General features: G+C 46.8%; 1 protein-coding gene and 1 long non-coding RNA gene across 2 annotated transcripts; both read left to right on the top strand.

The window, feature by feature from the left end:
* The first annotated feature begins 7,008 nt into the window (after window positions 1–7,008).
* On the top strand, window positions 7,009–11,966 carry LOC311196636. Its single transcript, XR_014617590.1, has 3 exons — window positions 7,009–7,622; window positions 8,171–8,342; window positions 11,694–11,966. It is a non-coding gene; the product is annotated as an uncharacterized lncRNA (long non-coding RNA).
* Window positions 11,967–13,299: 1,333 nt separating this feature from the next.
* Window positions 13,300–14,089, top strand: CBLN1 (cerebellin 1 precursor; the record flags this gene model as incomplete). The annotated part of the gene is made up of 2 exons (XM_084270054.1): window positions 13,300–13,566; window positions 13,790–14,089. 2 exons carry the CDS (start codon window positions 13,300–13,302, stop codon window positions 14,087–14,089), a joined length of 567 nt encoding a protein of 188 aa, XP_084126180.1.
* Between the last annotated feature and the right edge of the window lie 810 nt (window positions 14,090–14,899).

Here is a 14,899-nt window from a genome sequence, read left to right as displayed (position 1 = left end):
CCCAAGGATACTTGAACACAGCATCGATTTTGGACTTTGAAATGGGTAATTGATTTTCTATTTGATTCTCGTAATCAAGAAGTTAATTCAAATAATTTCAAGCAATTCCTGCAATCAAATTCCTGTAAACTTTCCTTCCTCCTGACATGCTAATTTTGTCAACTTCAAGCATTCAAACAAATGAGGAGGCCCTTGTAATTTGGAGCAAGACTAGACTGTTATACAACTTACTCTTTTGCAACAATGTTTGTGCCTTTCCCCCTTTATCCTTCTGGTTTGTGGTTGGGTTTTTTTATTGTGGGGTTTTTTTGTGGGTTTGTTTTTTTTAAATGTAGCTCATCAAATATGGAGACTAAAAATGTGGATAGAAACTTTTTTTTAAAAAAGACCAAATTTTGCACTTATTTATGATTTTAAGAAAATGTAAGAAATTACAACATTAATTATCAGACTAGGCAAAACTTAGTAAGCTGTAAATGTTTGCCATAGGATTTACCTGGATGAGACGCTTTGCAATTTCCATGTACGTCCTCTTCTAGCTTTGTCACTAAGCTGATAGAGTTATTCATGAAAATTACCCACGAGTGCATTTATTGAGAGTTTCACTTGGAGAATAACATATGCAATCAGAAACCCAAGCATGTTAACAAAGACTCTATGAGCCTCAAATAAAAGATCATATAGACAGTATTTAGGTAACCAAATGCCAACAGCTCTGCACAACAATTCTCTGGTCCTTCTGAGTGCTGCCAGGGATTTCAGTCCAGCCTCCAGGTTGCCATCCCTTTCCCCCACCCTTGCTGCAGTCCTGTTTCTTTTGGATGAGGACAGGGAACTCTGGTTCAGGGTTATGGGTCTGGCTCACTAATCCCCAAAACCTGGGGACAATAGTCATGGGGCTCTGAACTGGTCAAGAGTAAGGTGTCTGTCAGGGGCAGATGAAAGACAATCAGAGAAAGAAGCAGATAGAGGACGGCTGTTTGTTACATACCCCACATGGTCAGTCTAAAAGAGACCATGAACAAGCGAAACTTTTCTGTGCATCTTCTTAGGCACCTAAAGGACTAGTGTCCTCTGTTTCAGCAGACCCCCAGGCATCGTCCCTGACAACTCTAACAGGAGGACTGCAAGGTATCTGTAGAGGGCAGGCAGTTATATAGCTCTGAATGGTCTTGGAGGACTTGTGTCTATATATTTAATGTCTTGTGGCTTTTCTCCCTTGTTTTGGCACTCTTTAGCCACACCAAAAGCCACCTTGTCAATATCAGAGTCCAAGATTTAAAAAATAGGTGCACAGCCTGAAACCTAGACACTACAACAAAGCATTTGCTGCCTTTTCAGGCTGATGGCAGATTGTACTGAGTGCCTGCAGTTCTCTGTTCCTTGCAGTTAGGACTCAACGAGGTATCTCAAGCACCAGCAGCTCCGTGAAGTACTTTACCAAGCAGGGTCCTGGAAGATATTAGTCCCTTAAATGCCAGTTTGGCCTGCAGAGGGAGTGTTAGGTTTGCTCCAAGTCTGATGAGAGGATTCACATTGTCAGCTGAGTGGGAGAATCTTTCTGTTGTAGGGATGGAAAGCTCAGAGGACCTCACTCATGCTCAATGGTCTTGTAATTAAATGTTACACACTTGATGAGCATTGCATTGCAAGCCTCAAGGCTAATTTACATGTTACCACCAAAACGTCTCATTTTAGTTTGCTTGTAAAAATACTGTACAGGCAGCATTGCATGTCATTGCAAATGGCTTGTATCAATGACGCTTGGGTGACTCTCAAAATTACTAAAAGCTGTACTTAATTACTGGTAAAGAGCCCTGTACAGAACCAACAACACTTCTTCTACAATAGCTGTTTTATGACTAGAATGGCTTTCCTGGTATGACCGACAATGCTGGGATCACAAACAAGCAGCCTGCCAGCAAAGAATAGCTTTTTGGGGAAACAAAGCAGTTTGACTCAATTACACTATTACATGTATAATTGAAGTATATGTTGCTTTTCCCAAGAGTTGCCTGTAGTAAGATGGGGTGGAGGGAAAGAGAGAATAATGAAAGTAGATAGGAGCCAGTCATAACAATGGTGATAGGTATGAATCCACTGTGAGGTATTTGCTGGCATATTTAAATGCTTTGTTATGAAAGTTGCTTTTGAGGATTTAGGCCGCATGACTCACGTTGGTGTTTACACAATGGATGAGTGAAAAGAGAAAAAAGCTTCTCAAGACTCTGGGATCCATTTAGCACACAGACCTTTATCAGTTTCTTGTTCTGAGGAGGTCACCCCACAAGTAACATTTCAATGCGGGCATATCAGATGGACTGAACCGCCGCTTCTCACAATTCACTATTCCTTTAATACTTATTTGACTGACTTCAAAGCAATACTAAAGCACTGCAATCATTTATTGGAATATATTAATAATAATAAATTAGAGTTTCATTCATTGAATTCCAACTCTTAGGAGAATAAACAACCTTGTGCAGATGCAGAAGAAAGGCAGAGAAATATTAGATGACTTACCCACAGTCTGCAGTGAGTGGAAGAATTAGAAACGAACCTCTGGCCTCTGGCCTTTCTTCCAAATTATCTTTTCTGTGTTTGTGCCACAGTAAAATGATTTTGCATATGTCCTGTCTCAGAAATATGAAAAATATATGTCATATGTAAAGCAGCCAATTGGACTGCCTTTTGGAATATATCATCATTTATGAAAGGTGCATCTTGAAGCCTAAACAGATTGTGTGCAATTAATTGCAAACTGTCAAAGACACTGCAGCACTTTACTGCCAATTTGTAAATAAAACCTAGGATGCAAAAGGGCTTAGGCAAGTGAGGTGAGTATCTGTGGATAAGGGAAAGGCAATGTGCAACTGCAATGAAACACAAATTTTACACTCCAGCATTTAAGAATTTTGCTGACCCTGTAAGAAAATGGTGTGGTGCAGAGTCACTGAACGCAGCAGGGCTTCTCTGGGGGTAAACGTTTTACAAAACCCAAATGAAGAAATCACAGCTTACTTGAAAAACTGTAAGAATAAAAAAAAGTCATCAAGTGCAAAATGAAGAATATATTTTTAACTGAAACCTTGGTAAATACGTAAGCATTTTTCTCCCCTAAAGATGTGCTGAACGGTGGTGGTGAAGAATGGATCGTTTCAAATATAGGGGACTGCAAACCAAGCAGATTCCCTTTATGTCCTGATTGTGACCCTCAAATGATCTTTGTTATAAATATGCTCATCCTGGTGGCTGGCCAATACCTGACTCGATTCCTTTCCCGGGGCTGCCTAACTCCCTTTGTATCACCGCTGTTACCAGCCCATATCCCATTGTTCCCCTCCATAATATTCAATAAATACAGTATGTTTGGTGCCAATGCTGATCTGCTGAGCCAGTCAGTGGCCGTCCCAGTGACTCAGACTTGATCTCAGCTTCAAAAGAAAAGTGATGATGTCTGTCTTTCGAGGTTTGAACCCCTCTGGTGAACAGCATCACAGATGTAATACAGACCTTCAGTAATTACCGAAGCAGCAGTTTGTCACAAGCTGCTGGCGGCACTGATGGACAATCTGCTTGTGGGTATGGCTAGAGGAAGGAATATGTAAGAAAATATGATATTTGTGGCAGGCTCAACCTGGAAATTTTTTTCCAGGGGATGAAATGTACATGTGGAGGCAGTGTAGATGATGCACTAGGTGCCTGTATTCGTCAACAGTTTTTCTACCTCTCTGGTATTTAATATACATGCAAAAATTACTCCCAGGTAAATGCAGATTTGGCCCAGGTAGTAGCCACAATGACATGAAGTACAATTTGAGGTTCGTGTACATAAGCAGTTTGCTAAACAAGTAGATTTGGCCCTTGGGGAAGAGCAGAACTGCCTATGTATCCCAGTCATCCTCTACACCTCCCTCCCATTGGACAGTCCTTATGATGCTCAGGAAATTAAAAAGAAAAATCCCTTCTCCATTCCCCTGAGCCCTGTAGCACGTTCAGAGCTTGCTGCAACATACAGGCACTTCCCTGTGCTCTGTGAACCCGGAGAAAATAGAAATCTAAAAGTCTGCTCTTCATGTGAAGCCGTTCTCTTTATTTTTTTCCTCCCCTTATCTTGTAGTGCAAATGCAGTTCCAGAAATTACATAAAACATTTGAATCCACTGATGGTGAGGTAAATTCAAGGTTGAGAGAAGATGAAAGAAAAAATGGACACTCAGGCTTTGGATGGAGCTTTTCAGGGAATCAGCACTCCAAAGGAAGCTGTTGCGGGGGGCACCTGCCCACAAAGGGGAAACGCAGACCCAGCTCATTGTGAAATAAAAATCGAGAATTGAGAGGAGGGAATACACTTCTTGGCCCAAGCCAAATCAATGACAGTTTGTTTTTTCATGGTTTAATAACATTCAAACAAATAGTGAACCAAATATGTTTTGGTTTGCATGAGATATATTCTGTCCTCCCCCAATTTTGAGGTATTTTACTTCCTTTCAGGATTTTTTTGAAACTATATTGCACTGGCTCTAGGGACAGAAGGTTTCCTTCAGAAATGTTTGCTGAGTTTCTGGCGCACACAGCTTTGTCCCTCTAGCCTTGATTTACTCAAATGTAGAAAATCTACATGGCCACATCCCTTTGCTTGTTGCTGGAAACTGCTCGCGCTTCCCCAGAAAGGGCTTTCCAGGCTGCAGCCATTGTACATTCCCCCTCATGTCACTCAAGCACGCTGCCCTGCAGCTTGCCTGCTGCTGAGGCCAGAGTGGAGCCCGCTGGCCCCTGCCGAGGGCCTGGCACGCCAGGCACCCGCTCGGCCCCCGGGAGCTGCGGGTGCGGACGCGAGCTGGGCTCCCCAGCGCTGCCAGGAGCCAAACAGGATTTTGCCTGAATGAGCACTGGAGGATGGGGCTCTTGATCAGAGCCACAAAGCATTATTTAAATTACTGGGAGTGTTCAGAGGACAGAAAAATGCTGTATTACAGATTCAGAAAGCAGTAGAAGAACACTAGACATAACGGCACACCCCTCTTTTCTGAACAGCTAACCCAAACACTGTGAGCCCTCTGAACAGTCCAGCTTTAGCCCTTGACCACTTTCATTAGATTTATTTTGATGTACTGCAATGAATGCAAGAGATCATGATACATAAACAGCAGAGCTCAATAAGCAGCATGGAACAGCATTTTTGTGCTGGCTTACAGGGTTTCCCTACAGCAGATAGGCTAGCAGTTCCCAGCTCTAAGCCATGAGAATTTGGTTGGTGCTCAGGGTTTTGCCCTCTCATTCTCTCTCTGCACTAAGTCATCTGAAGTCATAATTTTCAACTGAAAAATTTTAAGCGGTATCTTTATCAGTAGTTGCTAATGTCTTTAAGAGCTCAGCCTTGTTCCTCTTGCCACTACCTTTGCAGGGGCTCCTGGAAAATGAGGAGGAGACCTCCATCATCTGTGCCTATTGCCAGCCTGACTTCACAGTTTCCCAGCTCTGGTGAGGTACCACTGTCTGCTGAGGAAAAGTGATGCTATCCTGGGATACTAACATGTATGTCAAGTAACGCATGACAAAGATCTTGTGTGGTAGAATAGGGAGGGACAATAGAGAGAACCTATTTTCTTCAGAAATAACCTTCCTTCTCTGTCCTCCTCTGACATCTGCCCCTCACAAAGGCCTGTGGTACAATGTGCACTTCTTTCCCCTGCAAAGGCTTTGCTCCTTCTAGAAAAGGCTTCCAGGAGGATACCGAAAGCACCAAAATCCTACTCAGTCTGCTTGTTTTTTACTAGCCCTACTTGATTGCCCTGCAAGAACAGAAAGGAATATTTTCCCTGCTCTCTGGGGTAAAGTCCTCCATTACTGTGTCATGAAAGAAAACAGGCTGTTTGGTAGCTAAGGAAAAATGCTGACTTTAAACCTGAGATAAGGCTCTATCATTTACGCTAATGAGCTCACTGGTGGGGAATTTGTAAAAATTTATGATAAAAGTAGCTGTAGTCAGTGTTTGATGGAATTTACTATTTTACTTTTTTGCTGAAAATACACATAACTACTAATAATTTTCACCCCCAAACCTAGAGAGAAATAAATGCCTCAAGAATTGTCCCAGTAGTTCAAAAATCACGTAAGTAATCTGTTATTTTAAAGATTTATTCTTTAACCATGGGTTGGTCTCAATACTGCTGGGAAGGCTATAAACACTTTTAACTGGTTGAATAACACATTAGTTACTCAGAAGGAGGAGCCCTTAGTGAAATACTAATATCAGGATTTTAATTGCCAGTAACTTATGGATAGAAGTTAACCCCTGAGATCTGACAGTCATCACTGTCCTGTCAGATTTTAATTTCTCATGGAAATATGCCTTGGGATACACCCTGGGGTTGCCCTGTAATAGTTTCTGTGCCGGGTACCACATATGTCCAATATGTGCAGTGAAAAAGAGGAGGCATCTAATAGCCTTTGTTATCATATACTGCCAGAGCAGTAAATGACAAACGCGAAGGAAACCTCACAGCTACTGTAGATTACAAGGACCTAGACTGGTCTGATCAGAACTAGAATAAATTAGTCTGGCTGGAGAGAGTAAACCTGCTATAAAACTAGTAAAAATGGCAGAAAGCAAAAGGGTGAGAGTGAGAAGAGAAGAATAGAGATGTCTCCAGCTGAAGGGCTGGAAAACTCGCACAGTTTGGCATCTGAAATGTGAATTAAATTCCAGCATGTTTTCTCTCCCTCTCTGTTGTGTATTTTTTCCCCCAGCTTACCCAGTCTATCTATCTGAGGTGTTTAAACTCCACAGAGTCCCTGGTTCAACACCTGGAAAACCTGGCCAGAGAGGCAATACAGCGCACGCACTTCATTGTGTGTGACCACTTGCTGCAGCATGCAGACAACACTAAGCTTTTATGAAATATTCCATGAGCTATTTGTATTCCTGCAGCCTTGTTTTCTACCTAGGGGTAGCTGCATTTCTGCAGTGCTGTCTCAGTCACCCTCCTAACAGTCATGGGTTTGATTCATCACCGACAGCAATTTGGGAAGGGGTGTTAGGTTGTATGACAGTCACTAATCTCAGAGCAGGAGGAGCAGAACAGTAAGCAATTAACATGGAGTGGTGGGGTGGGTTTACTGCTGCTGGAAAGGACAGACAAAAAGGGTGAAAGTATGTAGCAGATAAGGTAAGAGTGTATGGAAGAGACACAAGAGGCACAGCTTGTTTCTGTGAAGTTACTGATGTATTTTCTACCTGTGAGTCCATGCTGGGAACATGGGAAGACAAGACAGACCTACAAAAAGGATCGGTGTGAGAGATCGCGAAGTGGCTGAGAAGCTGGTCTTGCATGCCAGTGATCTGTCATCTTTTCAAGAACTCGTTGCATTTTCACAACAATATTGTCAAATCCATGGCTCTTGTTGTCTATCTGTCTTGATATGGCTCATCATGAGATCTGAATTTCCTGGTGCCTAAACATTTGTATCTACTTGTCTCCTTCCTGGCTAGCTTCCTTCCATCCCCTTGTACCTAATGCAGAAGAAGTGTTGAAGTGTTGCTAGTGTTCTTAGAGAAGTGCAGCCACTAGAGGGAAGGATGCACACGAAGTTACCCTCAGCAACCCCCGTGCTTCTTCTGTAAGTAAGAAAAAAAACCAGAGTTTTACCCAGCATTTGTAGGCTGGTCTGGCTCATCTTTTCAGAGAAAATATATTGAATGAGATTATTTTTAGTATTGCAGCTTCACCATACATCCTGAAACACAGCCAGAATTAAGGGCCAGGAAAAAAAATCTCTGGCTAAATTACACAGAGGAGATTGGATTACCTCTTCAAAAAGAGCTCTTAATTCTGTGTATAAATAGAATCCACAAATACAAGAGTGCTGCGGTAGAAAATAAAGCCAGCCAACAGCCCCTAATAACCCCTAATTATTAGGAGTTTCAGTTAACATTTGGACAGCTTTGGTCTTAATTCTTTTAAGTCTGAAGAGGCAGCATGACCGAGGTGGCCACATTTACAATTACAGCGAGCACACATGCTGTTCCAACCCATGCTGGCTTTAGCTGAGTGTTCTCTGGCAGCCTGGGCTGGGATTTTGCCCTGTTAAAATATAATTACCTATCTGAATGGCGACTAATTTCCAATTTGAGTTATTTATTTGTAACAGTGCACTTCTTTTGACAGAAGTCTGTGACAAGAAAAACAAATCAAGCTCCTGATCTTGGCATCATTGCTCACTATGGATTTTTTTGTACCTGAAAGAAAACCTGCTAATATCCCATCCAATTAATGAATTGAACTGCAAGTTATCAGTAAATACAACAGAGATCTAGCTGTAAAGCAGGCACCTCTTAAGGTAAGACTGAAATCCAATGTTACTTTAAAAAAAAAAAAAAGCTTGACAACACTATGCTACATACAGACAATTACAGTTGTATAAACCAGAATGTTTAATAATTGTCTATGGCATGACATAGGATGGTATTTTCAAATATATTTAGCAGGGAGCTAACATTCTTCCCAGTTTTAAAGCTGCCCAAGGTAATATATAAACTGGAGATTAGAAGTTAAATGCTGTATTACAGACAGTCAATAAAAAGCAGCAGATGACATTATCCACATTATCTTAATAAACTGTGTTGTTCTTCAGAATATACAAACCCCAAAATCTGTGCAGCCCAATATTCTTCAAGGTAAAGAATTTTATTTCATTTACTGCCACAATCCCCACTTTGGTTAGGACTGTGTAACAGTGTCCCTTTTGACCTTCTGTTTGCAACTGCCTGTATCCATCACAAATTCCCAGTTTTGAGACTGAGGTTTGCCACAATGGTGAACTGCAAAAGGCAAATTTTTATCTCAATAATTTATCACAACTTTTTTTAGCATTTCAAAACACATGAAGGCACAGGGAAAACACTAACCTTATTTTATTTGATATTTTCTACCCAAAAAAAAAGAGATCTGAAAGCAAAAATGAGAACTATTTCTCTGTAGAAAGGAGTGCATGACTAAATTTGGGAAGCAATCAGGTTTAATTTGATCAAATAAAATTAGAGAGTGTGTGGGTAAGAACATTCACAAATGATCACCCAGCCATTATTGTCAGGCCTTGGAAAGTACAGGTACTCTGAGTTTAGCTGTCCCTTTGACCGATGGGTTTTATCCTCAGTGACACCATCTTTCTCCCGCAACCACCAGTGGTCTCTCAAGAGAGTTCCCTTGTCCCAGTGGGGTTTTCCCTGGGCACCTGAACCAGCCTTCCTGTGCCACGCTCTGTCCTGTCTCTGCTGTGCCCACCCTGCGCTGGTGGGCCTGTGGCACGCAAATCTCTGCGGCCTTTCCTATTCTGCAGGGCATGGGACAGCACAGATAATTTCTGCTGGATAGATAGCAGCACCTTAACAGTTCAGCTGCTCCTGCTGTGCGCTCTCTGCTGAACTTGGTCTGCTCTTTGAGGCACCTTAATTGCTTGCTGTGGAAGCTGAAGGTGACACCCTAAGCAAATCACCATAAATACATGCAAGCCTCTCTTAAAACAGCAAATCAACCCAGCGCATGGTATGGATCAGCAAGAGCTGTTTTGCTCTAAATCTCATTTTCACACACCTTCAGGCTTCATATAGAATCCCAGCAGAGGCTCAGGAAGGCAAGTATCTGAAGTTTATATGGGCATATATAAATCTCTGAATTGCTTTTTGCTGTTTATACTTAATAAAGTAATATAGCAGTGAACAAACTGCATTTTCAGAACAGTGAACAAACTGCATTTCATATAAGTTATCCAGTTATGGGCCAGACCTTGCACTTCTTGCTCAGAAGGATTAAATCAAAAGGCAAGGAGTCTGTGAAAAGGTGGTTTTATACACAGCTAAACTCTTGATACATTGTTCTCTCGAAGGAGAAAAATAAAGGTTTCAAGTAGATTTCTCTGTACTCATTTTCAGAGGAGCTTATACTTCCCCCCTTAGAGTCTCTCTTATAAGTGAAGCTAAAGTTAAATGTCTGGTGAGACTGAGTTTCTAAGGATGATTTTCCAAAAACCGGATTAAGGCTCGCTGACAGTGTAATGCAGGGCAGGTAATGATGCTGCTGCTCATGATTTAAAACTGCTTTGTGGCTAAACTATATTTTGGTTTCTACAGATAATGGTTCAGTACCTCTGAGCTTTAAACTTGCTTCTGTGTAAGGGGTAAAAGACCAAGTTATTTTGGTCTCTCCATAATTTTTTTATGGAACAAAATAAGCAGTGCTCTCACGATCTGAGCAGGATTGCAACCAGTCCTGAGCGGTTCTTCAGAGACTCATGAGGAACTTTCCATTAATTTTTTCCCCTCCATGTTATTTCCAAGTTGTTTGGGGTTTTCTTTGTTTTCTTTAACTATGGATCAAACATTAGGGGAGTTCTACAGCCTAACAGTCCCTGCTTGGTCTGCCAACGTGGAGGTCATGGCTACCAGCCCTGCAATGGGCAGCTCACACATTTTCTCCATATCCACAAAAGTATTTCTTAAAAGCAAACATCGAACAAACAAGCTCTGATGAAGGAACAGGCTAGTTCAGCCTGTGACATCTCTTCCAGTTTGTTAATACCTTGACATTGTTCCCGTTGTATCTGAATGACAATTGCCCCATTGTACTCAATGACATTGATTAACAAAGCAGTTAGTAATTAGATGGAGTAATGTAATTCCTAGCCCTCAGTAACATCTGGATTTGCAAATCCGCACTCCTAATTTGGGAGCTCTCTGCCACACATCACTAATTACGCCATGTTCTTATGTATCAGCACCTACATCCTCCTGCTGAGCCTCTCTTCTTTGTTCCCAGTACGAGTCAGAGGCTGTTGTCAATACAGAGGAACTCAACTCCCTAGCCCCGCATGTGACATTTAATGAAAATGAAGTAATGTCTAATTTGCATGGCTGGTGTTACTTTATTAAAGCCAGAACTGCAGAAGCTGGGTGCTACAGTGCTAGTCAAGTGTGCAAGACTGATAGTCTGTGGCAACCACGGTGTCTGGCACAGGAAAGTTCGCACCCCCTTCTGCCCACCTCCTGGGTGAGGAATAGGGCTTCTGGTAACAGTGACAGGTTTGTTCATTTTTCCAGGCCCCTCTGATCTTGTTCTTTCTGTTAACTCTGTCAGCACCTTCCAGCAAGGCCCACCCTGCCTCCTCCCAGGGCGTCACCACAGAACATCAAGAGCAACTTCCAGCTCAGGAGGGAAATCCCTCCTGGGTTCAGATCAGCAAGCTACCAGTGAGAAGCTGCTCAGCACAACAGAACTGACTTATCTGTTGTGCACAAGAGGGGGCTTAAAAATGAAGTACAGGTGTATTTAGTACATAAAATGTCATGTATATTGGAAGCACACACAGCCACGCACTCAGACATTTTAAAAGGGCTTTTCAGTTTGCGTATCCCTGTGTCATTTTGCCAAAGACTGACAAGGACACAAAATATTTATATTTAGAAAGATTAATTTTATTTTTAAAAAGTCCCTGATTCTGATTTCTGACTCAGCTAAAGAGGTCAGTAGTAATAATAAATTACATGCCCTGAAGTAAAGTGTAACACACCTTCCAACGTGTTGTGGCTCCACCACCCACCCTGTTTTATCTAATTTTCTACTTCTCAGGAGAGTTTTATTATCTGTCCAACCCATTTTCTAACTGTAGCAACTTTGCCACTGCACTGTTTTCCAGACTGCTGAATGTCTGTAACAAAGTGCAGGGTGTTTTGGCCCTCCCTGAGCGTGACGCCATTGGTTATAAGGACACCGCATCCCTCAGAGCCAGCCAGTACCGACCCGCGGGCAAACTGACGCTTCACAGGCTCCTGCTGAGCAACTTTACGGACACGCACTAAACTTAGCAGGACAGGAATATGGTTTAAGTTTTATTCGCAGTAGCTGCTAGATATCAGTTTGTCGGACAAAATAATAGCACAATCAGAAGAGTACAATAAAGAAAAGTGATTTGCACTGGACCCCAGTTTTGGACAATACTAAATACCCCAGAGAGGATGCTGCAAACTCCATATAAGTTTTTTATCTCTGAATAGAAGTTTAATTATGGAAACAGACCTGCCAGTTAGGAAATTATTTTGTTCCAGTGGTCTGTTTCTAATGGTTCATCAGCAGATCTCTTCTTTTGCAATCCCGAGTTAGTTTTTTTGGGAGCGCGTGCAGAGGGAACGCTGGCCGGACACCCGCCGAGCCCAGGCAATCTTGGCACTTCAGCAAACAGCAACGGCCCTAAAAACGCGCCCCAGGCCGGGGCCATCCGGCGGCAGGGCAGGCACCGGGGGGTCACTTCCCCCAGCAGCCGGGGGCGCTGGCGGCCAGAAAAGTCTCTACGCGCTCTTAAAAGTTTTTTGCTCGGGAAGCCTCGCCGGAGGCACCGCGCTTTGCTGCTCCCCGGGACGTGAACGCGGCGGCTGAAGGAGGCAGCGGCGACCGGGCGCCCCGGGAGGAGGGACCCTCAGCATCCCACCCGTCGGTGCGCTCCGCGGAAGAGAGGGCGCGGGTGAGAGCGCTCCCGGTGATGCCGCTGCTGCTCGGTGACGGCGGCGAGCCTTTGGCCGGCCGCGCAGCAGCCCGTTTCGTTCCAGCCCTTCCCCGCCCGGGAGCAAAGCGGACGGCCGCGGTGCCGTTCCGCCCCCCGGGGCCCCGGCCAGCATTCGCCCGACACCCCGGTCCTCGCCGAGCTGCCGCGGGTCCCTCGGCTCCGCGGGGGCTCTCCCGCCCTCCGCCCCAGCCCCGCGCGGTGCCGCCGCGACCCGGTGCTCCTACCTGTGCAGCGCGGCGCGGTGCGGTGCGGGCGGCTGCTCGGCACCTGCTCCCGCGCCCGCGCCCGCGCCGCCTAACAAAAGCCGCGGCGTCAGGTGGCAGGAGACGGACTGCGCGGCCATTGGCGGCGGCGGCGCGCGGCGGGCGCCGGTTGGGCCGGGCGCGGCGGGGGCGGGCGCGGGGCGCTGACGCCAGCGCGGGGCCGGTGGGGAGGCGGGGCCGTGCCCCGCGCCGTCTTTGTGCTCGCCGGCAGCCCCGGCAGCGCCGCCGCCTCCCGCCGCCTCCCTCAGCCCCGCGCGGCGCGGCGGGCGGCTCCGCACCGCCCGGCTCAGCAGCGCTCCCGCCGCCCCACGCTATGTGTGCCGGCGCTCCCGTGCCTCCTCGCGGCCGCTTCCCACCCGGCGGGGCGCTCCCGGCCCCGCTCTGAGAGCGCGGCGGGGCAGGGCAGGGAGCGAGCGGATAGCGGAGCCTGGACGTGCCGCCCGGCGCGGCGCGGAGCGAAGGGAAGGGAGCGCGGCGCCATGCGGGGCCCGGGGCTGGGGCTGGGCTTGGGGCTGCTGCTGGGCGCGGCGTGGCTGGCGTGCGGGCAGAATGAGACGGAGCCCATCGTGCTGGAGGGGAAGTGCCTCGTGGTGTGCGACTCCAACCCCACCTCCGACCCCACCGGCACGGCGCTCGGCATCTCCGTGCGCTCTGGCAGCGCCAAGGTCGCCTTCTCCGCTATCCGCAGCACCAACCATGAGCCCTCCGAGATGAGCAACCGCACCATGATCATCTACTTCGACCAGGTGGGGCGGGCGCGGCGGGGCTCCGGGCGCGCCGCTGCGGGAGAAGTTGCCGGGGAAGGTGATGGGGCCGGGCCGGGGACGCGCCGCCCCGCGGGGCCGTGCCCGCGGGAGGGGAGGAGGGGGTGGGAGGGGGGGAGCTGGGGGCCGGGGGCGGCCGCGGGGCAGCGGGGCTGGGCGGCGGCGGCAGCCCCGCGGAGGTGCTGACGGTGCCCTTCCCTTCCAGGTACTAGTGAATATCGGCAGCAACTTCGACTCGGAGCGGAGCACTTTCATCGCGCCCAGGAAAGGGATTTACAGTTTTAATTTTCACGTGGTGAAAGTGTACAACAGGCAAACCATCCAGGTCAGCCCCAAGCGCCGTCGCCTTGCTCCGCGGGCACCGCGGGAGGGAGCGGACCGGGTCCGCGGCCCGGCGGGGACGGGGGACGTGCCGCTGAGCCGCCGCCGGGAACGCAGCCCTCCCGACGGTGCCCAGCGGGCCGCGCAGCCCCGCCAGGCCTCTGCCCGGCCTCTGTGTGCATGAGCCGTCCCGGGACGGGAGGTGATGCCCCGACGGCTGCCTGCCGTCCCCTTCTAGCCTGCCCGGATCCTTGGGCTGCGGAGCCCCGGGAGACGCATCCTTGTAGAGAGCCCGTAGGAACCACAGCCCCACTGGGCTCCTCACCTGATCTCAGGTGACAGAAGGTTTTGTAGGGATTTGGGCTGCAGGGAGGTGCCTATGGCATGGATACAATAAGGAGCATAGCCCTGTGTGTGGGTGCAGCTACCCTTTCATATGCCTTTTGTAATGAGGTTCGGTGTATGCACACCTCTAGGTAAGGACAATAAATTACCGTCCTGAAGCCAGGTAGCATAACCTAGGCAGGAAATCGGTCTGCGTAGCAATGCACATTGCAAAGGTGACTGTAACAGCTAGCTATGTAGCACAGTTCTGGTGTAAGCGGCTTCGCCCATCTAGATTGGACAGGTAGCGTGTTATTAATGTGGGGTCTGCAGTCCCAGGATCGTTAACGGGAGCTGAGCAGAGCTTATTGACTGTGTTGTGGCATATTGTCTTTGCTGCCTAACAAAGGAAAACTACCTCTTGAATACACTTCAAACGCGCTGACTCTGTCGGCTGTGGCTCTGCTCCTCGCTGTCTCTGAGGTTTCGCATAAAGCCACCTTTCAATAAGTCTGAGCAGACCTCTTTTCATAGCCTGAAAACACAGGCACCCTATTGAAATTCTTCAAAATAGGATCAATGTCCTGTTTTATATGCACCGGGTGTTTTGATGTGGTTGTCGGTCTAAAACAGCCGTGAAAGGCTTCTTCCTTTAGAGTACATACCTTAG

This window comes from Gallinula chloropus (assembly GCF_964237585.1).
Source record: "Gallinula chloropus genome assembly, chromosome: 13".
In the NCBI taxonomy this organism is placed as follows: domain Eukaryota; kingdom Metazoa; phylum Chordata; class Aves; order Gruiformes; family Rallidae; genus Gallinula; species Gallinula chloropus.
This window is presented reverse-complemented; position numbering and strand designations above follow the sequence as displayed.